Source organism: Salvelinus alpinus, chromosome 3 (genome assembly GCF_045679555.1).
Source record: "Salvelinus alpinus chromosome 3, SLU_Salpinus.1, whole genome shotgun sequence".
In the NCBI taxonomy this organism is placed as follows: domain Eukaryota; kingdom Metazoa; phylum Chordata; class Actinopteri; order Salmoniformes; family Salmonidae; genus Salvelinus; species Salvelinus alpinus.
In genome coordinates this window covers 98,911,905-98,937,088 of record NC_092088.1, presented here as the reverse complement: position 1 = coordinate 98,937,088, position 25,184 = coordinate 98,911,905, and the positions used below count along the sequence as shown (strand labels likewise).

The following is a 25,184-nucleotide window of genomic DNA, read 5'->3' as shown; positions in this document are numbered from 1 at the left end:
TCAAGGAATCAAATTATTTTGGATTCGACTCTTCACCACTACGTCATCGTCGTTAACAGTTGGAAAAATGGCAGAGAAAGGCCAGCGACAGCAGTACTGTATGACAATACTTTGAGTTGTTGAATGAGAAGGAAGTGCAGACTTTTGAGGTACAGTAATAGTAGAGCAGGTACAATGCTTCACCATCTGAAAGGGACGCACCGTGACGCACCGTGACGCACCGTGACGCACCGGGACGCACCGTGACGCACCGTGACACCCAAACCTCTGCTGGCAGCAGCACAGCTGCATTTGTTGTGAATTCATGTGGAATTTTCTGAATTTTTCTTGTCGTTTATAACGGAAAACTGGAAGAAAAACCTGTGTTTGAAATACACATTTACAGTGTCAAGTTCATTAGTCCTTTTATTCATTTTTGTACAGTATGGAAAGTAACATGCTGCCCTTAGGATGCCTATATCAGCCTTAGAGGCTGCTGGTAAGTTAGGATGCCTATATCAGCCTTAGAGGCTGCTGGTAAGTTAGGATGCCTATATCAGCCTTAGAGGCTGCTGGTAAGTTAGGATGCCTATATCAGCCTTAGAGGCTGCTGGTAAGTTAGGATGCCTATATCAGCCTTAGAGGCTGCTGGTAAGTTAGGATGCCTATATCAGCCTTAGAGGCTGCTGGTAAGTTAGGATGCCTATATCAGCCTTAGAGGCTGCTGGTAAGTTAGGATGCCTATATCAGCCTTAGAGGCTGCTGGTAAGTTAGGATGCCTATATCAGCCTTAGAGGCTGCTGGTAAGTTAGGATGCCTATATCAGCCTTAGAGGCTGCTGGTAAGTTAGGATGCCTATATCAGCCTTAGAGGCTGCTGGTAAGTTAGGATGCCTATATCAGCCTTAGAGGCTGCTGGTAAGTTAGGATGCCTATATCAGCCTTAGAGGCTGCTGGTAAGTTAGGATGCCTATATCAGCCTTAGAGGCTGCTGGTAAGTGCTTGTCTGTTAGGAGAGGTAACACACACTGGATATCAGGATCAATAGGAGAATTAAACCTAGTTTAGAGCTTCTCCACAGTTAGTACCATCAGGCCTTCTGTCAGGCCTTCACTGATGATTTAACATGCCAAACATTCAACTGGGAGAGGACTCCTGTCCTTGAATCTCAATCTCTCTCTGTCTCTCTCTCTTTCTCGCTCTCTTTTTCTCGGCCTCTCTCTCTCTCTTGATCTCTCTCTCTCTCTCAACCCTCCTCCTCTAGAATAATACAAACAAAAAGAAAAACCATTGCGTTAAAATATTAATGTTATTTTTCTTTCTCCCCCACCCTCTGGTGGGTCTCAGGGTGGCCAGAAGATTGACAGGCTGGACGGAGCTCATGCTCCAGAGCTGACCAATAAGGTCCAGAGGCTGTCGGTCAGCTCGGGGGGGCTGGGCGGGCCAGGGGCGGAGCCCCCTAAAGAGGACCTTAATGAGCGTCTGAAGAGACTGATCAACGCAGCACCCTGCATGCTCTTCATGAAGGGATCCCCCCAGGAACCCCGCTGCGGTAAAGAGAGAGAGGGTGTGTGGGTGTGTGTGGTCTTCATGAACAGGCTCCCGCTGTGGAAAACACACAGGGGCCAGGCCTGGTAATTAGAGAGAGACAGAGGGGGGTTGGTGGTGGAGGAGGAGAGGCAGGCCTGGTAATTAGAGAGGCAGGCCTGGTGGTGGTGGAGGAGGAGAGGCAGGCCTGGTGGAGGAGGAGGAGGAGAGGCAGGCCTGGTGGTGGAGGAGGAGAGGCAGGCCTGGTGGTGGTGGAGGAGAGAGGCAGGCCTGGTGGTGGTGGAGGAGGAGAGGCAGGCCTGGTGGTGGAGGAGGAGAGGCAGGCCTGGTGGTGGTGGAGGAGAGAGGCAGGCCTGGTGGTGGTGGAGGAGGAGAGGCAGGCCTGGTGGTGGTGGAGGAGGAGAGGCAGGCCTGGTGGTGGAGGAGGAGAGGCAGACCTGGTGGTGGAGGAGGAGAGGCAGGCCTGGTGGTGGTGGAGGAGAGAGGCAGGCCTGGTGGTGGTGGTGGAGGAGAGGCAGGCCTGGTGGTGGTGGAGGAGGAGAGGCAGGCCTGGTGGTGCTGGAGGAGAGGCAGGCCTGGTGGTGGAGGAGAGGCAGGCCTGGTGGTGGTGGTGGAGGAGAGGCAGGCCTGGTGGTGGTGGAGGAGGAGAGGCAGGCCTGGTGGTGGTGGAGGAGAGGCAGGCCTGGTGGTGGTGGTGGAGGAGAGGCAGGCCTGGTGGTGGTGGTGGTGGAGGAGAGGCAGGCCTGGTGGTGGTGGAGGCGGAGAGGCAGGCTTGGTGGTGGAGGAGGAGGAGAGGCAGGCCTGGTGGTGGTGGAGGAGGAGAGGCAGGCCTGGTGGTGGAGGAGGAGGAGGAGAGGCAGGCCTGGTGGTGGTGGAGGAGGAGAGGCAGGCCTGGTGGTGGTGGAGGAGGAGAGGCAGGCCTGGTGGTGGTGGAGGCAGAGAGGCAGGCCTGGTGTTGGTGGAGGAGGAGAGGCAGGCCTGGTGGTGGTGGAGGAGGAGGAGAGGCAGGCCTGGTGGTGGTGGAGGCGGAGAGGCAGGCTTGGTGGTGGAGGAGGAGGAGAGGCAGGCCTGGTGGTGGTGGAGGAGGAGAGGGCAGGCCTGGTGGTGGAGGAGGAGGAGGAGAGGCAGGCCTGGTGGTGGAGGAGGAGGAGGAGAGGCAGGCCTGGTGGTGGTGGAGGAGGAGAGGCAGGCCTGGTGGTGGTGGAGGCAGAGAGGCAGGCCTGGTGTTGGTGGAGGAGGAGAGGCAGGCCTGGTGGTGGTGGTGGAGGCAGAGAGGCAGGCCTGGTGGTGGAGGAGGACATTACACTGTACAGGGTTGAGGTTCCACTCCCAACCACGCCGCTGATTATAAGTATCAGTATTATGTTCAAGGCAGTTTGCCAAACGTCTAACGTTACATTTTAGTTTAAAATCTAAACCCATAAGTGTTTTCACCTCATCCTGAAATGTGTCTGTAAATATTTTTAATCTGTAAAGAAGCCAAGTCGTAGTGTTTGTGAACTCTAGTTGAATCCCCACCAAGCCGCGCGATGCTGTGACTACGACCTCGCTACTTCTTTAAAGAAGCCCTCTAAACCTGAATTTAAAGGTTACACACTCATACACCATGTAAAACACATGTTCCTAACACATTACACGCTCTTTGTGTGTGTCTGTGTGTGTGTGTGCATAATAACCTAACTTTCCTTGAAATAAGAAATCAGCTTTTTATGTTCCCTTTTTCCTGGAGCTGTATCGTCTGTCTGCGGAGCGCGATCCCCCTGACCCTTTAGGAGAAGGAGAGAGGGGGAACAACCTCTCGCCAATCAATCGTGCGTGTCTGGGTCTAGGATAGAGAGCCTCTAGCCAGAGAAAGCAGCTGGGCCTGGTGTAGTAGAAACAAGTTAATATAGTGGCATGTAGCTGAATAACCATTAGTTAGGGGCCTCTAGCTGTTTTATAATGAATTCCCCCATGAATGAATGAAGTATCAGAATGAGAGTTTCACTGCAGGCTCTACATGCAGGCAACATATCACCCCTCCCCTCCTCCCACTCCTGTTCCCTCTTTCTGTTTCCTTCTCTTCTTCTTTGCCTCTCTCGCTTTCTTTCTTGATCGCTCGCTCTCCTCTCTCTCCCTCTCTTTCTCCCTCTCTTTCTCCTCTCCCCTCTCTCTCGCTGTCTTTCACTCGCTCTCTCTCTCCCTCTCTCTCTTTATCATCTCTCTCTCCCTCTTTCTCCTCTCTCCCTCTTTCTCCCCTCTTTCTTCCCTCTCCCTCCTTCTCCCTCTCTTTCTCCTCTCTTCCTCGTTCTCCTCTCTCCCTCTCTCTTGCTGTCTTTCACTCGCTCTCTCTCTCCCTCTCTCTCTTTATCATCTCTCTCTCCCTCTTTCTCCTCTCTCCCTCTTTCTCCCCTCTTTCTCCCCTCTCCCTCCTTCTCCCTCTCTTTCTCCTCTCTCCCTCTTTCTCCTCTCTCTCTCTCTCCCTCCCTCTCTTTCTCCTCTCTCCCTCTCTTTCTCCTCTCTCTTGCTGTCTTTCGCTCTCTCTCCTCTTTCTTTCTCGCGCTCCTCTCCCTCTTTCTCCTCTCTCCCTCTTTCTCCTCTCTCCCTCTTTTTCCTCTCGCTCCCTCTTTCTCCTCTCTCTCCCTCTTTCTCCTCTCTCTTGCTGTCTTTCACTCGCTCTCCTCTCTCATTCTCTCTCGCTCGCTCTCTCCCTCCCCCTCTCTCTTTCCATCTATATTCCCCTCTGTCACAGTCTCTTCTCAAACACTGACTCACACCCATGTATCAAGGACATAACACATACCTGCCTCATTTAAACAGTGATCCTGTCCGTGCCAATGTGGACCCATGTCAGTAGTAAGATAGAAAGAGCTATTACAATAGATACACTGCATTTGGAAAGTATTCAGACCCCTTGACTTTTTCCACATTTTGTACGTTACAGCCTTATTCTAAAATTGACAACAAAAAAACTGTCTCTCATTTCCTCATCAATCTACACACAATACCCCATAATGACAAAGCAAAAACAGGTTTTTAGAAATTTTTGCTAATTTATTAAACATAAAAACACTGATCACATTTACATAAGTATTCAGACCCTTTACTCAGTACTTTGTTGAAGCACTTTTGGCAGCAATTACATCCTCAAGTCTTATTTGGTATGACGCTACAAGTTTGGCACACCTGTATTTGGGGAGTTTATCCAATTCTCTCTGCAGATCTTCTCAAGCTCTGTCAGGTTGGATGGGGAGCATTGCTGCACAGCTATTTTCAGGTCTCTCCAGAGATGTTCGATCGGATTCAAGTCCGGGCTCTGGCTGGGCAACTCAAGAACATTCAGAGACTTGTCCCGAAGCTACTTCTGTGTTGTCTTGTCCGTGTGCCTAGGGTCATTGTCCTGTTGGAAGGTGAACCTTTGCCCCAGTCTGAGGTCCTGAGCGCTCTGGAGCAGGTTTTTATGAAGGATATCTCTGTACTTTGCTCCTGTCATCTTTCCCTCGATCCTGACTAGTCTCCCAGTCCCTGCCGCTGAAAAACATCCCCAAAGCATGATGCTGCCCCCACCATACTTCACCGTAGGGATGGTGCCAGGTTTCTTCCAGGCGTGATGCTTGGCATTCAGGCCAAAGAGTTTTTTTACATACATTTTAGAATAAGGCTGTAACAAAATATGGAAAAAGTCAAGGGGTCTGAATACTTTCCGAATGCACTGTGTGTGTGTGTGTGTGTGTGTGTGTGTGTGTGTGTGTGTGTGTGTGTGTGTGTGTGTGTGTGTGTGTGTGTGTGTGTGTGTGTGTGTGTGTGTGTGTGTGTGTGTGTGTGTGTGTGTGTGTGTGTGTGTGTGTGTGTGTGTGTGTATATGACATTCAATTTAAGTAATATGTGTAACACTGATAAAATGAATATATATATACACTTTTATCAGTGTTACACGTATTACTTAATGAATGTGATGATACCAGGCTAGGGTTTGGGACCATCTTTACTTTACCTTTTAACTTCATGTCTTGTTCATTTGTTTCCAAATGTCCCCTATAATATGAGGGTAACAAACATGCTGCTGACCAAACTCATCTGCAATTATGTCCTGATTAATATCCTGACTCTGTTGTTCCTGTTAACATACAATAACATGTAACTAACCTGATTAATATCCTGACTCTGTTGTTCCTGTTAACATACAATAACATGTAACTAACAACCTGATTAATATCCTGACTCTGTTGTTCCTGTTAACATACAATAACATGTAACTAACAACCTGATTAATATCCTGACTCTGTTGTTCCTGTTAACATACAATAACATGTAACTAACATCCTGATTAATATCCTGACTCTGTTGTTCCTGTTAACATACAATAACATGTAACTAACAACCTGATTAATATCCTGACTCTGTTGTTCCTGTTAACATACAATAACATGTAACTAACAACCTGATTAATATCCTGACTCTGTTGTTCCTGTTAACATACAATAACATGTAACTAACATCCTGATTAATATCCTGACTCTGTTGTTCCTGTTAACATACAATAACATGTAACTAACAACCTGATTAATATCCTGACTCTGTTGTTCCTGTTAACATACAATAACATGTAACTAACCTGATTAATATCCTGACTCTGTTGTTCCTGTTAACATACAATAACATGTAACTAACATCCTGATTAATATCCTGACTCTGTTGTTCCTGTTAACATACAATAACATGTAACTAACATCCTGATTAATATCCTGACTCTGTTGTTCCTGTTAACATACAATAACATGTAACTAACATCCTGATTAATATCCTGACTCTGTTGTTCCTGTTAACATACAATAACATGTAACTAACAACCTGATTAATATCCTGACTCTGTTGTTCCTGTTAACATACAATAACATGTAACTAACAACCTGATTAATATCCTGACTCTGTTGTTCCTGTAAACATACAATAACATGTAACTAACCTGATTAATATCCTGACTCTGTTGTTCCTGTTAACATACAATAACATGTAACTAACAACTCGTTGATTTTTCCTCAGGGTTTCAGCCTTCAGATTGTAGTTCTATTTCAGTACCATGCTATCCAGTATAACAGCCGTGTACCTGTCTTATACCAGGTTTACAAACACACTGTGTTCTCCTCATCACCCAGGTTTCAGCCGTCAGATAGTGGCTCTTTTCAAGGACCACGCTATCCAGTTCAGCAGTTTTGACATCCTGTCAGACGAGGAAGTGAGAGGGGGGCTGAAGACCTTCTCCAACTGGCCCACCTACCCTCAGGTTTACATTAACGGAGAACTCGTAGGGGGACTGGACATTGTCAAGGTGAGTAATGTTAAACACACATTTAGCCCGACACATTTTTCTTTTCCAGAGAAGTGAGGCGAGCCAAAAACAAAACAAACGTGAACAACAAAATAATGAAAAATGGAACCCTTGTAAAAATACTAAATAACCTCGGTACAACACCTAGAGACCTCGCCAAGAGATTTGAGCCTTTTGGTGTAATGGGTTTGGAATGACCGAGACCAGGGTTTGAGCCCTGGTCAGGATACCCTCCTAATGAGCTACATTGGTTGCAGCAGTTGGATAGCGCTATTGACAGCAGGTCCCAGGCAAGTTAGAGGGCATCGTTCTGTCATTCTTCATAATGGATGTTCTATGTATAGAATTCTATTAAAGTAATCAGGCCCCCGTCTTTACTGTATTGATCTGCTTCAGCTTCTATTTAGCTTGAATTCTACATTTAACACAATCTAAGCATGTAAATATATTTAGACAGCTGACGCAAGCACAAATCAAATCACATTGTCTTCAGGAAGTGTACTTCTTGAGTCATATTTTTCTTACCTTTTAGATGTGTTCACTGCAGGCTGACTAGCAGCTATGAAGTTGCAGTGTCCCATTTAAATACATGCCCAGATCAACCTGATGTATCTACCAAACATGTTCTACAGCAACAGAATCCAAAAAGGGAAGCTACTAAAATGTTTTCCTGTTACTGTTCGCGACTCACAAAATATTATTTTAATTCCCAGGATTTGATTCACCGCGATCAAACCGAATCCCAACTACTACAATGGCGAGGCGAATCATTCGATTTGAAAAAAACAAAAAAAACAATTGGGGGGACTGAGCCGTTCTGGACTGGTTTCTGTGTACAGTGGGCTCTGAACGGCGTAACATCAATCACTTTACACTCCCTAAAAGCGCTGGTTTTCCCGATTTTTATATAAATAAAATAAATAAATAATTTATTTTTTGTATATATATATTTTTTTTTTCATATGCACTATTACAAGTGCAGCTGTGAGGTTTACAGACACAGGAAATCGGCCATTTGCATGGGGAGTGACACGTGACATTTTCTGGCCTATCCAGACAAAAGAAGGATTTCCTGTGTCTGTGAACCTCGTAGCTGTGCGGACGCAACAATAACAGCTTCATCTCACTGTGATGGTCTCAGGTCGATTTAAAGTGCTCCACAGGAAAAATTACAAAACTATTTCGTAGAATTGACAAGACCACTTTCTCGTGGTCGCAGACGGACAAAACCACTTGTAGCGAGTTGAAGTTGTAACGAGTCTATAGACATTAGGCCAGCATCCCGGAGTCGCCTCTTCACTGTTGACGTCGAGACTGGCGTTCTGCCTAGAAGGCCAGCATCCCGGAGTCGCCTCTTCACTGTTGACGTTGAGACTGGCGTTCTGCCTAGAAGGCCAGCATCCCGGAGTCGCCTCTTCACTGTTGATGTTGAGACTGGTGTTTTGCGGGTACTATTTAATGAAGCTGCCAGTTGAGGACTTGTTTCTCAAACTAGACACTCTAATGTATTTGTCCTCTTGCTCAGTTGTGCACCGGGGCCTCCCACTCCTCGTTCTATTCTGGTTAGAGACAGTTTGTGCTGTACTGTGAAGGGAGTAGTACACAGCGTTGTACGAGATCTTCAGTTTCTTGGCAATTTCTCGCATTGAATAGCCTTAATTTCTCAGAACAATAATAGACTGACGAGTTTCAGAAGAAAGTTATTTGTTTCTGGCCATTTTGAGCCTGTAATTAAACCCACAAATGCTGATGCTCCAAATACTCAACTAGTCTAAAGAAGGCCAGTTTTATTGCTTCTTTAACCAGAATAACAGTTTTCAGCTGTGCTAACATAATTGCAAAAGGTTTTTTTAATGATCAATTAGCCTTTTCAAATGATAAACGTGGATTAGTTAACACAACGTGCCTTTGGAACACAGGAGTGATGGTTGCTGATAATGGGCCTCTGTACGACTATGTAGATATTCCATAAAAAATCTGCCGTTTTTAAAGCTACAAAAGTAATTTACAACATTAACAATGTCTACACTGTATTTCTGATCAATTTGATGTTATTTTAATGGAAAAAAATTAGCTTCTTTCAAAAACAAGGACATTTTTAAGTGACCACAAACTTTTGAACGGTAGTGTATGTGTTTTAGTGTGATTCAGACTGTAGGTGTGTTTTAGTGTGATTCAGACTGTAGGTGTGTTTTAGTGTGATTCAGACTGTAGGTGTGTTTTAGTGTGATTCAGACTGTAGGTGTGTTTTAGTGTGATTCAGACTGTAGGTGTGTTTTAGTGTGATTCAGACTGTAGGTGTGTTTTAGTGTGATTCAGACTGTAGGTGTGTTTTAGTGTGATTCAGACTGTAGGTGTGTTTTAGTGTGATTCAGACTGTAGGTGTGTTTTAGTGTGATTCAGACTGTAGGTGTGTTTTAGTGTGATTCAGACTGTAGGTGTGTTTTAGTGTGATTCAGACTGTAGGTGTGTTTTAGTGTGATTCAGACTGTAGGTGTGTTTTAGTGTGATTCAGACTGTAGGTGTGTTTTAGTGTGATTCAGACTGTAGGTGTGTTTTAGTGTGATTCAGACTGTAGGTGTGTTTTAGTGTGATTCAGACTGTAGGTGTGTTTTAGTGTGATTCAGACTGTAGGTGTGTTTTAGTGTGATTCAGACTGTAGGTGTGTTTTAGTGTGATTCAGACTGTAGGTGTGTTTTAGTGTGATTCAGACTGTAGGTGTGTTTTAGTGTGATTCAGACTGTAGGTGTGTTTTAGTGTGATTCAGACTGTAGGTGTGTTTTAGTGTGATTCAGACTGTAGGTGTGTTTTAGTGTGATTCAGACTGTAGGTGTGTTTTAGTGTGATTCAGACTGTAGGTGTGTTTTAGTGTGATTCAGACTGTAGGTGTGTTTTAGTGTGATTCAGACTGTAGGTGTGTTTTAGTGTGATTCAGACTGTAGGTGTGTTTTAGTGTGATTCAGACTGTAGGTGTGTTTTAGTGTGATTCAGACTGTAGGTGTGTTTTAGTGTGATTCAGACTGTAGGTGTGTTTTAGTGTGATTCAGACTGTAGGTGTGTTTTAGTGTGATTCAGACTGTAGGTGTGTTTTAGTGTGATTCAGACTGTAGGTGTGTTTTAGTGTGATTCAGACTGTAGGTGTGTTTTAGTGTGATTCAGACTGTAGGTGTGTTTTAGTGTGATTCAGACTGTAGGTGTGTTTTAGTGTGATTCAGACTGTAGGTGTGTTTTAGTGTGATTCAGACTGTAGGTGTGTTTTAGTGTGATTCAGACTGTAGGTGTGTTTTAGTGTGATTCAGACTGTAGGTGTGTTTTAGTGTGATTCAGACTGTAGGTGTGTTTTAGTGTGATTCAGACTGTAGGTGTGTTTTAGTGTGATTCAGACTGTAGGTGTGTTTTAGTGTGATTCAGACTGTAGGTGTGTTTTAGTGTGATTCAGACTGTAGGTGTGTTTTAGTGTGATTCAGACTGTAGGTGTGTTTTAGTGTGATTCAGACTGTAGGTGTGTTTTAGTGTGATTCAGACTGTAGGTGTGTTTTAGTGTGATTCAGACTGTAGGTGTGTTTTAGTGTGATTCAGACTGTAGGTGTGTTTTAGTGTGATTCAGACTGTAGGTGTGTTTTAGTGTGATTCAGACTGTAGGTGTGTTTTAGTGTGATTCAGACTGTAGGTGTGTTTTAGTGTGATTCAGACTGTAGGTGTGTTTTAGTGTGATTCAGACTGTAGGTGTGTTTTAGTGTGATTCAGACTGTAGGTGTGTTTTAGTGTGATTCAGACTGTAGGTGTGTTTTAGTGTGATTCAGACTGTAGGTGTGTTTTAGTGTGATTCAGACTGTAGGTGTGTTTTAGTGTGATTCAGACTGTAGGTGTGTTGTAGTGTGATTCAGACTGTAGGTGTGTTGTAGTGTGATTCAGACTGTAGGTGTGTTTTAGTGTGATTCAGACTGTAGGTGTGTTTTAGTGTGATTCAGACTGTAGGTGTGTTTTAGTGTGATTCAGACTGTAGGTGTGTTTTAGTGTGATTCAGACTGTAGGTGTGGTTTAGTGTGATTCAGACTGTAGGTGTGTTTTAGTGTGATTCAGACTGTAGGTGTGTTTTCGTGTGATTCAGACTGTAGGTGTGTTTTCGTGTGATTCAGACTGTAGGTGTGTTTTAGTGTGATTCAGACTGTAGGTGTGTTTTAGTGTGATTCAGACTGTAGGTGTGTTTTAGTGTGATTCAGACTGTAGGTGTGTTTTAGTGTGATTCAGACTGTAGGTGTGTTTTAGTGTGATTCAGACTGTAGGTGTGTTTTAGTGTGATTCAGACTGTAGGTGTGTTTTAGTGTGATTCAGACTGTAGGTGTGTTTTAGTGTGATTCAGACTGTAGGTGTGTTTTAGTGTGATTCAGACTGTAGGTGTGTTTTAGTGTGATTCAGACTGTAGGTGTGTTTTAGTGTGATTCAGACTGTAGGTGTGTTTTAGTGTGATTCAGACTGTAGGTGTGTTTTAGTGTGATTCAGACTGTAGGTGTGTTTTAGTGTGATTCAGACTGTAGGTGTGTTTTAGTGTGATTCAGACTGTAGGTGTGTTTTAGTGTGATTCAGACTGTAGGTGTGTTTTAGTGTGATTCAGACTGTAGGTGTGTTTTAGTGTGATTCAGACTGTAGGTGTGTTTTAGTGTGATTCAGACTGTAGGTGTGTTTTAGTGTGATTCAGACTGTAGGTGTGTTTTAGTGTGATTCAGACTGTAGGTGTGTTTTAGTGTGATTCAGACTGTAGGTGTGTTGTAGTGTGATTCAGACTGTAGGTGTGTTTTAGTGTGATTCAGACTGTAGGTGTGTTTTAGTGTGATTCAGACTGTAGGTGTGTTTTAGTGTGATTCAGACTGTAGGTGTGTTGTAGTGTGATTCAGACTGTAGGTGTGTGTGTTAGTGTGATTCAGACTGTAGGTGTGTGTTAGTGTGATATAGATTGTAGGTGTGCGTGTTAGTGTGATTCAGACTGTAGGTGTGTGTTAGTGTGATATAGATTGTAGGTGTGTGTGTTAGTGTGATACAGACTGTAGGTGTGTGTGTTAGTGTGATACAGACTGTAGGTGTGTGTGTGTGTGTGTGCGTGTTAGTGTGATACAGACTGTAGGTGTGTGTGTTAGTGTGATTCAGACTGTAGGTGTGTGTGTTAGTGTGATTCAGACTGTAGGTGTGTGTGTGTTAGTGTGATACAGACTGTAGGTGTGTGATTCAGACTGTAGGTGTGTGTGTGTGTGTGTGTTAGTGTGATTCAGACTGTAGATGTGTGTGTGTTAGTGTGATACAGACTGTAGGTGTGTGTGATTCAGACTGTAGGTGTGTGTGTGTTAGTGTGATTCAGACTGTAGGTGTGTGTGTGTTAGTGTGATTCAGACTGTAGGTGTGTGTGTTAGTGTGATTCAGACTGTAGGTGTGTGTGTGTTAGTGTGATTCAGACTGTAGGTGTGTGTGTTAGTGTGATACAGACTGTAGGTGTGTGTTAGTGTGATTCAGACTGTAGGTGTGTGTTTTAGTGTGATACAGACTGTAGGTGTGTGTGTTAGTGTGATTCAGACTGTAGGTGTGTGTTTTAGTGTGATACAGACTGTAGGTGTGTGTGTTAGTGTGATACAGACTGTAGGTGTGTGTGTTAGTGTGATACAGACTGTAGGTGTGTGTTAGTGTGATTCAGACTGTAGGTGTGTGTGTTAGTGTGATTCAGACTGTAGGTGTGTGTGTTAGTGTGATTCAGACTGTAGGTGTGTGTGTTAGTGTGATTCAGACTGTAGGTGTGTGTTAGTGTGATTCAGACTGTAGGTGTGTGTTAGTGTGATTCAGACTGTAGGTGTGTGTTACTGTGTAGGTACAGTAGAACAAAGGGCCTCTGCAGTGACCCATCTCAGTGTTGATACCTGTTGTAGGAACTAGCTGAATCTGGAGAGCTACAGAATACCTGTCCCAAGGCTGTCACACTGGAGCACAGGTAAAACACACCTTTATATACACACACACACTGGAGCACAGGTAAAACACACCTTTATATACACACACACACACTGGAGCACAGGTAAAACACACCTTTATATACACACACACACTGGAGCACAGGTAAAACACACCTTTATATACACACACACACACTGGAGCACAGGTAAAACACACCTTTATATACACACACACACACACTGGAGCACAGGTAAAACACACCTTTATATACACACACACACTGGAGCACAGGTAAAACACACCTTTATATACACACACACACTGGAGCACAGGTAAAACACACCTTTATATACACACACACACTGGAGCACAGGTAAAACACACCTTTATACACACACACACACTGGAGCACAGGTAAAACACACCTTTATATACACACACACACTGGAGCACAGGTAAAACACACCTTTATATACACACACACACTGGAGCACAGGTAAAACACACCTTTATATACACACACTGGCGCACAGGTAAAACACACCTTTATATACACACACACACTGGAGCACAGGTAAAACACACCTTTATATACACACACACACTGGAGCACAGGTAAAACACACCTTTATATACACACACACACACACTGGAGCACAGGTAAAACACACCTTTATATACACACACACACTGGAGCACAGGTAAAACACACCTTTATATACACACACACACTGGAGCACAGGTAAAACACACCTTTATATACACACACACACTGGAGCACAGGTAAAACACACCTTTATACACACACACACACTGGAGCACAGGTAAAACACACCTTTATATACACACACACACTGGAGCACAGGTAAAACACACCTTTATATACACACACACACTGGAGCACAGGTAAAACACACCTTTATATACACACACATACTGGAGCACAGGTAAAACACACCTTTATACACACACACACACTGGAGCACAGGTAAAACACACCTTTATATACACACACACACTGGAGCACAGGTAAAACACACCTTTATATACACACACACACTGGAGCACAGGTAAAACACACCTTTATATACACACACTGGCGCACAGGTAAAACACACCTTTATATACACACACACACTGGAGCACAGGTAAAACACACCTTTATATACACACACACACACTGGAGCACAGGTAAAACACACCTTTATATATACACACACACACTGGAGCACAGGTAAAACACACCTTTACACACACGCACATACACACACACACACGCTCACACACACGTTGAAGATGGCACGTTGTATTGTGTGACTTATGGACTGTCCTTATAACCTCCAGGTTGAAGTCGACCATCAACAGGAGTCCAGTCATGCTGTTCATGAAGGGCAATAAGGAGGTACGTAGTGGTCACTATATCATAACAGGGCAGTAAAGAGGTACGTAGTGGTCACTATATCATAACAGGGCAATAAAGAGGTACGTAGTGTTCACTATATCATAACAGGGCAATAAAGAGGTACGTAGTGGTCACTATATCATAACAGGGCAATAAAGAGGTACGTAGTGGTCACTATATCATAACAGGGCAATAAAGAGGTACGTAGTGGTCACTATATCATAACAGGGCAATAAAGAGGTACGTAGTGGTCACTATATCATAACAGGGCAATAAAGAGGTACGTAGTGTTCACTATATCATAACAGGGCAATAAAGAGGTACGTAGTGGTCACTATATCATAACAGGGCAATAAAGAGGTACGTAGTGGTCACTATATCATAACAGGGCAATAAAGAGGTACGTAGTGGTCACTATATCATAACAGGGCAATAAAGAGGTACGTAGTGGTCACTATATCATAACAGGGCAATAAAGAGGTACGTAGTGTTCACTATATCATAACAGGGCAATAAAGAGGTACGTAGTGGTCACTATATCATAACAGGCCAATAAAGAGGTACGTGGTGGTCACTATATCATAACAGGGCAATAAAGAGGTACGTAGTGTTCACTATATCATAACAGGGCAATAAAGAGGTACGTAGTGGTCACTATATCATAACAGGCCAATAAAGAGGTACGTAGTGGTCACTATATCATAACAGGGCAATAAAGAGGTACGTAGGTGTCACTATATCATAACAGGGCAATAAAGAGGTACGTAGTGGTCACTATATCATAACAGGGCAATAAAGAGGTACGTAGGTGTCACTATATCATAACAGGGCAATAAAGAGGTACCTAGTGGTCACTATATCATAACAGGGCAATAAAGAGGTGCGTAGTGGTCACTATATCATAACAGGGCAATAAAGAGGTACGTAGGTGTCACTATATCATAACAGGGCAATAAAGAGGTACGTAGTGGTCACTATATCATAACAGGGCAATAAAGAGGTACGTAGTGGTCACTATATCATAACAGGGCAATAAAGAGGTACGTAGGTGTCACTATATCATAACAGGGCAATAAAGAGGTACGTAGGTGTCACTATATCATAACAGGGCAATAAAGAGGTACGTAGTGTTCACTGTATCATAACAGGGCAATAAAGAGGTACGTAGTGGTCACTATATCATAACAGGGCAATAAAGAGGTACGTAGTGTTCACTATATCATAACAGGGCAATAAAGAGGTACGTAGTGGTCACTATATCATAACAGGGCAATAAAGAGGTACGTAGGTGTCACTATATCATAACAGGGCAATAAAGAGGTACGTAGGTGTCACTATATCATAACAGGGCAATAAAGAGGTACGTAGTGTTCACTGTATCATAACAGGGCAATAAAGAGGTACGTAGTGGTCACTATATCATAACAGGGCAATAAAGAGGTACGTAGGTGTCACTATATCATAACAGGGCAATAAAGAGGTACGTAGGTGTCACTATATCATAACAGGGCAATAAAGAGGTACGTAGGTGTCACTATATCATAACAGGGCAGTAAAGAGGTACGTAGGTGTCACTATATCATAACAGGGCAATAAAGAGGTACGTAGTGTTCACTATATCATAACAGGGCAATAAAGAGGTACGTAGTGTTCACTATATCATAACAGGCCAATAAAGAGGTACGTGGTGGTCACTATATCATAACAGGGCAATAAAGAGGTACGTAGTGTTCACTATATCATAACAGGGCAATAAAGAGGTACGTAGGTGTCACTATATCATAACAGGGCAATAAAGAGGTGCGTAGGTGTCACTATATCATAACAGGGCAATAAAGAGGTACGTAGTGGTCACTATATCATAACAGGGCAATAAAGAGGTACGTAGGTGTCACTATATCATAACAGGGCAATAAAGAGGTACGTAGGTGTCACTATATCATAACAGGGCAATAAAGAGGTACGTAGTGTTCACTGTATCATAACAGGGCAATAAAGAGGTACGTAGTGGTCACTATATCATAACAGGGCAATAAAGAGGTACGTGGGTGTCACTATATCATAACAGGGCAATAAAGAGGTACGTAGGTGTCACTATATCATAACAGGGCAATAAAGAGGTACGTAGGTGTCACTATATCATAACAGGGCAGTAAAGAGGTACGTAGGTGTCACTATATCATAACAGGGCAATAAAGAGGTACGTAGTGTTCACTATATCATAACAGGGCAATAAAGAGGTACGTAGTGTTCACTATATCATAACAGGGCAATAAAGAGGGACGTAGTGTTCACTATATCATAACAGGGCAATAAAGAGGTACGTAGTGGTCACTATATCATAACAGGGCAATAAAGAGGTGCGTGGGTGTCACTATATCATAACAGGGCAATAAAGAGGTACGTGGGTGTCACTATATCATAACAGGGCAATAAAGAGGTACGTGGGTGTCACTATATCATAACAGGGCAATGAACCTATGTGTTTGTTTGGTTTGTGTACTTAATTCATGGAATAGAATGGGGGCGGCAGGTAGCCTAGTGGTTAGAGCGTTGGACTAGTAACCAGCAGGTAGCCTAGTGGTTAGAGCGTTGGACTAGTAACCGGAAGGTTGCTGGATCGAATCCCCGAGCTGACAAGGTAAAAAATCTGTCGTTCTGCCCCTGAACAAGGCAGTTAACCAACCGTTCCTAGGACGTCATTGAAATAAGAATTTGTTCTTAACTGACTTGTCTAGTTAAATAAAGATTAAAAAAAAAAAAAAATGGAAAAGGAAAGGAGAATAGGACTTGAATATAATTGCAGCTAATTGTAAATTTACATTTACATTTAAGTCATTTAGCAGACGCTCTTATCCAGAGCGACTTACAAATAAATACTATGCATAAACATAGATGGACAATAAACTGAGGCTTGTGTTTGTTCTATATAATACTATTCTAATATAACTACAGTACATTACTATATAATACTATTCTAATATAACTCCAGTACATTACTATATAATACTATTCTAATATAACTCCAGTACATTACTATATAATACTATTCTAATATAACTCCAGTACATTACTATATAATACTATTCTAATATAACTCCAGTACATTACTATATAATACTATTCTAATATAACTCCAGTACATTACTATATACTACTATATAATACTATTCTAATATAACTCCAGTACATTACTTCAAGAGGTAACAGTCGGCCTATATAATACTATATAATACTATTTTAATATAACTCCAGTACATTACTATATAATACTATTCTAATATAACTCCAGTACATTACTATATAATACTATTCTAATATAACTCCAGTACAGTACTTCAAGAGGTAACAGTTGGCCTATATACTCTGCCAATCTAGTAGATAAGGACAATTGGTATTGCATACATGTCAACAGAGATGAGGCTAATCTGAAATCAATAATGTTCTGCACAGAGCAGAGCGCACACACACACACACACACACACACACACACACACACACACACACACACACACACACACACACACACACACTAATGGTTCAGGAGTACCCCCCCCAGACACACACACACTAATGGTTCAGGAGTACCCCCCTCCTACCTCTTCATACACCTATTGATTGCTGCTGCTCACAGATGAACAGATATCTTCAGAGCACTTTAAACCAGGTCCCCTGTGAATCCCGTCTCTCCCTTTTCACTCGCTGGGTTTTTATTTTTAGATATGGATCTTTTATTCGTTTTGCCTCCATTTCTTAAAAGACCTTTTCTAAGTGGGTCCTGTGAAACCCAATAGCAGTTGAAACTTGCTCAATGAAAGCTTTAGTTTGGTGCTATTCGTTCTGGAGTGAAGAAGTCCCAACTTCTCCTGCTTCAGAGTAGTTTATTTTAATTATTTAATTTAACTAGGCAAGTCAGTAAAGAACACATTCTTATTTACATTGACGGCCTAGGAACAGTGGGTTAAACTGCCTTGTTCAGGGGCAGAATGACAGATGTTTACCTTGTCAGCTCTGGGATTCGTCCCAGCAACCTTTCGGTTACTGGCGCAACACTCTAACCACTAGACTACCTGCCGCCACTTAACCGTGTGTTATCTTGAAAGCATTTCTCCTACTCACTCAGAAAGCAACATTTTTATTTTAGCTATTTGAAATTATCTTTGTCTTTAAAAAAAATAAAAATGATGACCAGAAACATTACTTCCTGTGATTTTGTTCTGCAATAAAATGGTTTTGTGTTGGACTCACCTGTTGGAGGATCTGAAATTAGTTAATATGTTGATTATAACGTGTTCTTTGTTAAGATACATGGGTATGATTAAGTTATCTGTTTTATTTCTAAAGTCTGTTTTTCTTCCTGTATCTGTAGCAAGCCAAATGTGGATTCAGTCTTCAGATACTGGAGATAATGAACAGCGCAGGGTAAGATAACACCACTATATCATGATACTGAACAGCTCAGAGTAAAATAACACCCCTATATCATGATAATGAACTGCTCAGGGTAAGATAACACCACTATATCATGATACTGAACAGCGCAGGGTTCGATCCCACTATATCATGATACTGAACAGCACAGGGTACGATCCCACTAAATCATGATAATGAACAGCTCAGGGTAAAATAGCACCACTATATCATGATAATGAACTGCTCAGGGTAAGATAACACCACTATATCATGATACTGAACAGCGCAGGGTTCGATCCCACTATATCATGATACTGAACAGCACAGGGTACGATCCCACTAAATCATGATACTGAACAGCTCAGGGTAAAATAGCACCACTATATCATGATACTGAACAGCTCAGGGTAAAATAGCACCACTATATCATGATACTGAACAGCGCAGGGTAAAATAACACCACTATATCATGATACTGAACAGCTCAGGGTAAAATAACACCACTATATCATGATAATGAACAGCGCAGGGTAAAATAACACCACTATATCATGATACTGAACAGCTCAGGGTAAAATAACACCACTATATCATGATACTGAACAGCTCAGGGTAAAATAGCACCACTATATCATGATAATGAACAGCGCAGGGTAAAATAACACCACTGTATCATGATAATGAACAGCTCAGGGTAGAATAACACCACTATATCATGATACTGAACAGCTCAGGGTAAAATAACACCACTATGTCATGATACTGAACAGCTCAGGGTAAAATAGCACCACTATATCATGATAATGAACAGCTCAGGGTAAAATAACACCACTATATCATGATAATGAACAACTCAGGGTAAAATAACACCCATATATCATGATAATGAACAGCTCAGGGTAAAATAACACCACTATATCATGATAATGAATAGCTCAGGGTAAAATAACACCACTATATCATGATAATGAACAGCTCAGGGTAGAATAACACCACTATATCATGATAATGAACAGCTCAGGGTAAAATAACACCACTATATCATGATACTGAACAGCTCAGGGTAAAATAACACCACTATATCATGATAATGAACAGTGCAGTATACGATCCCACTATATCATGATAATGAACAGCTCAGGGTAAAATAACACCACTATATCATAATAATGAATAGCGCAGGGTAAAATAACACCACTATATCATGATACTGAACAGCTCAGGGTAAAATAACACCACTGTATCATGATAATGAACAGCTCAGGGTAAAATAACACCACTATATCATGATAATGAACAGCGCAGGGTAAAATAACACCACTGTATCATGATAATGAACAGCTCAGGGTAAAATAACACCACTATATCATGATACTGAACAGCTCAGGGTAAAATAACACCACTATATCATGATAATGAACAGCTCAGGGTAAAATAACACCACTACATTTACATTTACATTTAAGTCATTTAGCAGACGCTCTTATCCAGAGCGACTTACAAATTGGTGCATTCACCTTATGACATCCAGTGGAACAGCCACTTTACAATAGTGCATCTAAATCTTTTAAGGGGGGGGGGGGGGTGAGAAGGATTACTTTATCCTATCCTAGGTATTCCTTAAAGAGGTGGGGTTTCAGGTGTCTCCGGAAGGTGGTGATTGACTCCGCTGTCCTGGCGTCGTGAGGGAGTTTGTTCCACCATTGGGGGGCCAGAGCAGCGAACAGTTTTGACTGGGCTGAGCGGGAACTGTACTTCCTCAGTGGTAGGGAGGCAAGCAGGCCAGAGGTGGATGAACGCAGTGCCCTTGTTTGGGTGTAGGGCCTGATCAGAGCCTGGAGGTACTGAGGTGCCGTTCCCCTCACAGCTCCGTAGGCAAGCACCATGGTCTTGTAGCGGATGCGAGCTTCAACTGGAAGCCAGTGGAGAGAGCGGAGGAGCGGGGTGACGTGAGAGAACTTGGGAAGGTTGAACACCAGACGGGCTGCGGCGTTCTGGATGAGTTGTAGGGGTTTAATGGCACAGGCAGGGAGCCCAGCCAACAGCGAGTTGCAGTAATCCAGACGGGAGATGACAAGTGCCTGGATTAGGACCTGCGCCGCTTCCTGTGTGAGGCAGGGTCGTACTCTGCGGATGTTGTAGAGCATGAACCTACAGGAACGGGCCACCGCCTTGATGTTAGTTGAGAACGACAGGGTGTTGTCCAGGATCACGCCAAGGTTCTTAGCGCTCTGGGAGGAGGACACAATGGAGTTGTCAACCGTGATGGCGAGATCATGGAACGGGCAGTCCTTCCCCGGGAGGAAGAGCAGCTCCGTCTTGCCGAGGTTCAGCTTGAGGTGGTGATCCGTCATCCACACTGATATGTCTGCCAGACATGCAGAGATGCGATTCGCCACCTGGTCATCAGAAGGGGGAAAGGAGAAGATTAGTTGTGTGTCGTCTGCATAGCAATGATAGGAGAGACCATGTGAGGTTATGACAGAGCCAAGTGACTTGGTGTATAGCGAGAATAGGAGAGGGCCTAGAACAGAGCCCTGGGGGACACCAGTGGTGAGAGCACGTGGTGAGGAGACAGATTCTCGCCACGCCACCTGGTAGGAGCGACCTGTCAGGTAGAACGCAATCCAAGCGTGGGCCGCGCCGGAGATGCCCAACTCGGAGAGGGTGGAGAGGAGGATCTGATGGTTCACAGTATCGAATGCAGCCGATAGGTCTAGAAGGATGAGAGCAGAGGAGAGAGAGTTAGCTTTAGCAGTGCGGAGCGCCTCCGTGATACAGAGAAGAGCAGTCTCAGTTGAATGACTAGTCTTGAAACCTGACTGATTTGGATCAAGAAGGTCATTCTGAGAGAGATAGCGGGAGAGCTGGCCAAGGACGGCACGTTCAAGAGTTTTGGAGAGAAAAGAAAGAAGGGATACTGGTCTGTAGTTGTTGACATCGGAGGGATCGAGTGTAGGTTTTTTCAGAAGGGGTGCAACTCTCGCTCTCTTGAAGACGGAAGGGACGTAGCCAGCGGTCAGGGATGAGTTGATGAGCGAGGTGAGGTAAGGGAGAAGGTCTCCGGAAATGGTCTGGAGAAGAGAGGAGGGGATAGGGTCAAGCGGGCAGGTTGTTGGGCGGCCGGCCGTCACAAGACGCGAGATTTCATCTGGAGAGAGGGGGGAGAAGGAGGTCAGAGCACAGGGTAGGGCAGTGTGAGCAGAACCAGCGGTGTCGTTTGACTTAGCAAACGAGGATCGGATGTCGTCGACCTTCTTTTCAAAATGGTTGACGAAGTCATCTGCAGAGAGGGAGGAGGGGGGGGAGGGGGAGGAGGATTCAGGAGGGAGGAGAAGGTGGCAAAGAGCTTCCTAGGGTTAGAGGCAGATGCTTGGAATTTAGAGTGGTAGAAAGTGGCTTTAGCAGCAGAGACAGAAGAGGAAAATGTAGAGAGGAGGGAGTGAAAGGATGCCAGGTCCGCAGGGAGGCGAGTTTTCCTCCATTTCCGCTCGGCTGCCCGGAGCCCTGTTCTGTGAGCTCGCAATGAGTCGTCGAGCCACGGAGCGGGAGGGGAGGACCGAGCCGGCCTGGAGGATAGGGGACATAGAGAGTCAAAGGATGCAGAAAGGGAGGAGAGGAGGGTTGAGGAGGCAGAATCAGGAGATAGGTTGGAGAAGGTTTGAGCAGAGGGAAGAGATGATAGGATGGAAGAGGAGAGGGTAGCGGGGGAGAGAGAGCGAAGGTTGGGACGGCGCGATACCATCCGAGTAGGGGCAGTGTGGGAAGTGTTGGATGAGAGCGAGAGGGAAAAGGATACAAGGTAGTGGTCGGAGACTTGGAGGGGAGTTGCAATGAGGTTAGTGGAAGAACAGCATCTAGTAAAGATGAGGTCGAGCGTATTGCCTGCCTTGTGAGTAGGGGGGGAAGGTGAGAGGGTGAGGTCAAAAGAGGAGAGGAGTGGAAAGAAGGAGGCAGAGAGGAATGAGTCAAAGGTAGACGTGGGGAGGTTAAAGTCGCCCAGAACTGTGAGAGGTGAGCCGTCCTCAGGAAAGGAGCTTATCAAGGCATCAAGCTCATTGATGAACTCTCCGAGGGAACCTGGAGGGATATAAATGATAAGGATGTTAAGCTTGAAAGGGCTGGTAACTGTGACAGCATGGAATTCAAAGGAGGCGATAGACAGATGGGTAAGGGGAGAAAGAGAGAATGACCACTTGGGAGAGATGAGGATCCCGGTGCCACCACCCCGCTGACCAGAAGCTCTCGGGGTGTGCGAGAACACGTGGGCGGACGAAGAGAGAGCAGTAGGAGTAGCAGTGTTATCTGTGGTGATCCATGTTTCCGTCAGTGCCAAGAAGTCGAGGGACTGGAGGGAGGCATAGGCTGAGATGAACTCTGCCTTGTTGGCCGCAGATCGGCAGTTCCAGAGGCTACCGGAGACCTGGAACTCCACGTGGGTCGTGCGCGCTGGGACCACCAGATTAGGGTGGCCGCGGCCACGCGGTGTGGAGCGTTTGTATGGTCTGTGCAGAGAGGAGAGAACAGGGATAGACAGACACATAGTTGACAGGCTACAGAAGAGACTACGCTAGTGCAAAGGAGATTGGAATGACAAGTGGACTACGCGTCTCGAATGTTCAGAAAGTTAAGCTTACGTAGCAAGAATCTTATAGACTAAAAAGATTAAGATGATACAGTACTGCTGAAGTAGGCTAGCTGGCAGTGGCTGCGTTGTTGACTTTGTAGGCTAGCTGGCAGTGGCTGCGTTGTTGACACTACACTAATCAAGTCGTTCCGTTGAGTGTAATAGTTTCTACAGTGCTGCTATTCGGGGGCTAGCTGGCTAGCTAGCAGTGTTGATTACGTTACGTTGCGTTAAAAGAACGACAGTAGCTGGCTAGCTAACCTAGAAAATCGCTCTAGACTACACAATTATCTTTGATACAAAGACGGCTATGTAGCTAGCTGTGTAGCTAGCTACGATCAAACAAATCAAACCGTTGTACTGTAATGAAATGAAATGAAAATGTGATACTACCTGTGGAGCGAAGCGGAATGCGACCGGGTTGTATTCGGTAGACGTTGGCTAGCTGTTGGCTAGCTAGCAGTGTCTCCTACGTTAAGGACGACAAGTAGCTGGCTAGCTAACCTCGGTAAATTAAGATAATCACTCTAAAACTACACACTCTAAACTACACAATTATCTTGGATACGAAGACAGCAAAGACAGCTATGTAGCTAGCTAACACTACACTAATCAAGTCGTTCAGTTGAGTGTAATAGTTGCTACAGTGCTGCTATTCGGTAGACGGTGGACGTTTGCTAGCTGGCTAGCTGCTGGGCAGATAGCAGTGTAGACTGCGTTAGGACGACGAAATACGATAATTACGCAATTATCTTTGATACAAAGACGGCTATGTAGCTAGCTAAGAAGAAATTGCTAAGATTAGACAAATCAAACCGTTGTACTATAATGAAATGTAATGAAAAGTTATACTACCTGCGGACCAACCCCGGAGCTGTTCCACTGCCACCATAGGGCTATATCATGATAATGAACAGCTCAGGGTAAAATAACACCACTATACCATGATACTGAACAGCACAGGGTACGATCCCACTATATCATGATACTGAACAGCGCAGGGTAAAATAACATCACTATATCATGATACTGAACAGCTCAGGGTAAAATAACACCACTGTATCATGATACTGAACAGCTCAGGGTAAAATAACACCACTATATCATGATAATGAATAGCTCAGGGTAAAATAACACCACTATATCATGATACTGAACAGCTCAGGGTAAAATAACACCACTATATCATGATACTGAACAGCTCAGGGTAAAATAACACCACTATATCATGATACTGAACAGCTCAGGGTAAAATAACACCACTATATCATGATACTGAACAGCTCAGTGTAAAATAACACCACTATATCATGATACTGAACAGCTCAGGGTAAAATAACACCACTATATCATGATAATGAATAGCTCAGGGTAAAATAACACCACTATATCATGATACTGAACAGCTCAGGGTAAAATAACACCACTATATCATGATGAGGTGATTACTGCATTGTCGGAACTAGAAGCACAAGCATTTCGCTACACTCGCATTAACATCTGCTAACCATGTGTATGTGACAAATAACATTTGATTTGATTTGATAATGAACAGCGCAGGGTAAAATAACACCACTGTATCATGTTGTTGTTTATTTATTTAGATAAGATGACTTGATGTTATATTTAGTGTTAAATATTAATATAGATTCTGATAAATTTCAATCACATGTTAACTCCAGTGGGATATTCCTTAGTGTTCACTGCTGAGGAGTACAGATCTTAAGGGAATGAATGGAGACGGAGAAAAGTTTGTTTATAATATAATATGATGTGATGGTTAATATGTCTGTGTTTATAATATGATGTGATGGTTAATATGTCTGTGTTTATAATATGATGTGATGGTTAATATGTCTGTGTTTATAATATGATGTGATGGTTAATATGTCTGTGTTTATAATATGATGTGATGGTTAATATGTCTGTGTTTATAATATGATGTGATGGTTAATATGTCTGTGTTTATAA

At 43.6% G+C, this 25,184-nt stretch overlaps 1 protein-coding gene across 3 annotated transcripts in view; it reads left to right on the top strand.

Annotated features, from left to right (window-relative positions):
* Positions 1-25,184, top strand: part of LOC139571612 (glutaredoxin 3-like) — an 84,294-nt gene that overhangs the window by 53,667 nt on the left and 5,443 nt on the right. For all 3 annotated transcript variants that reach the window (XM_071394640.1, XM_071394641.1, XM_071394642.1), the window contains 5 exons: positions 1,326-1,530; positions 6,662-6,834; positions 12,747-12,808; positions 14,116-14,173; positions 18,543-18,595. In XM_071394640.1, coding sequence (XP_071250741.1) covers positions 1,326-1,530; positions 6,662-6,834; positions 12,747-12,808; positions 14,116-14,173; positions 18,543-18,595 — 551 coding nt within the window. The remainder of the gene's footprint in view (positions 1-1,325; positions 1,531-6,661; positions 6,835-12,746; positions 12,809-14,115; positions 14,174-18,542; positions 18,596-25,184) is intronic.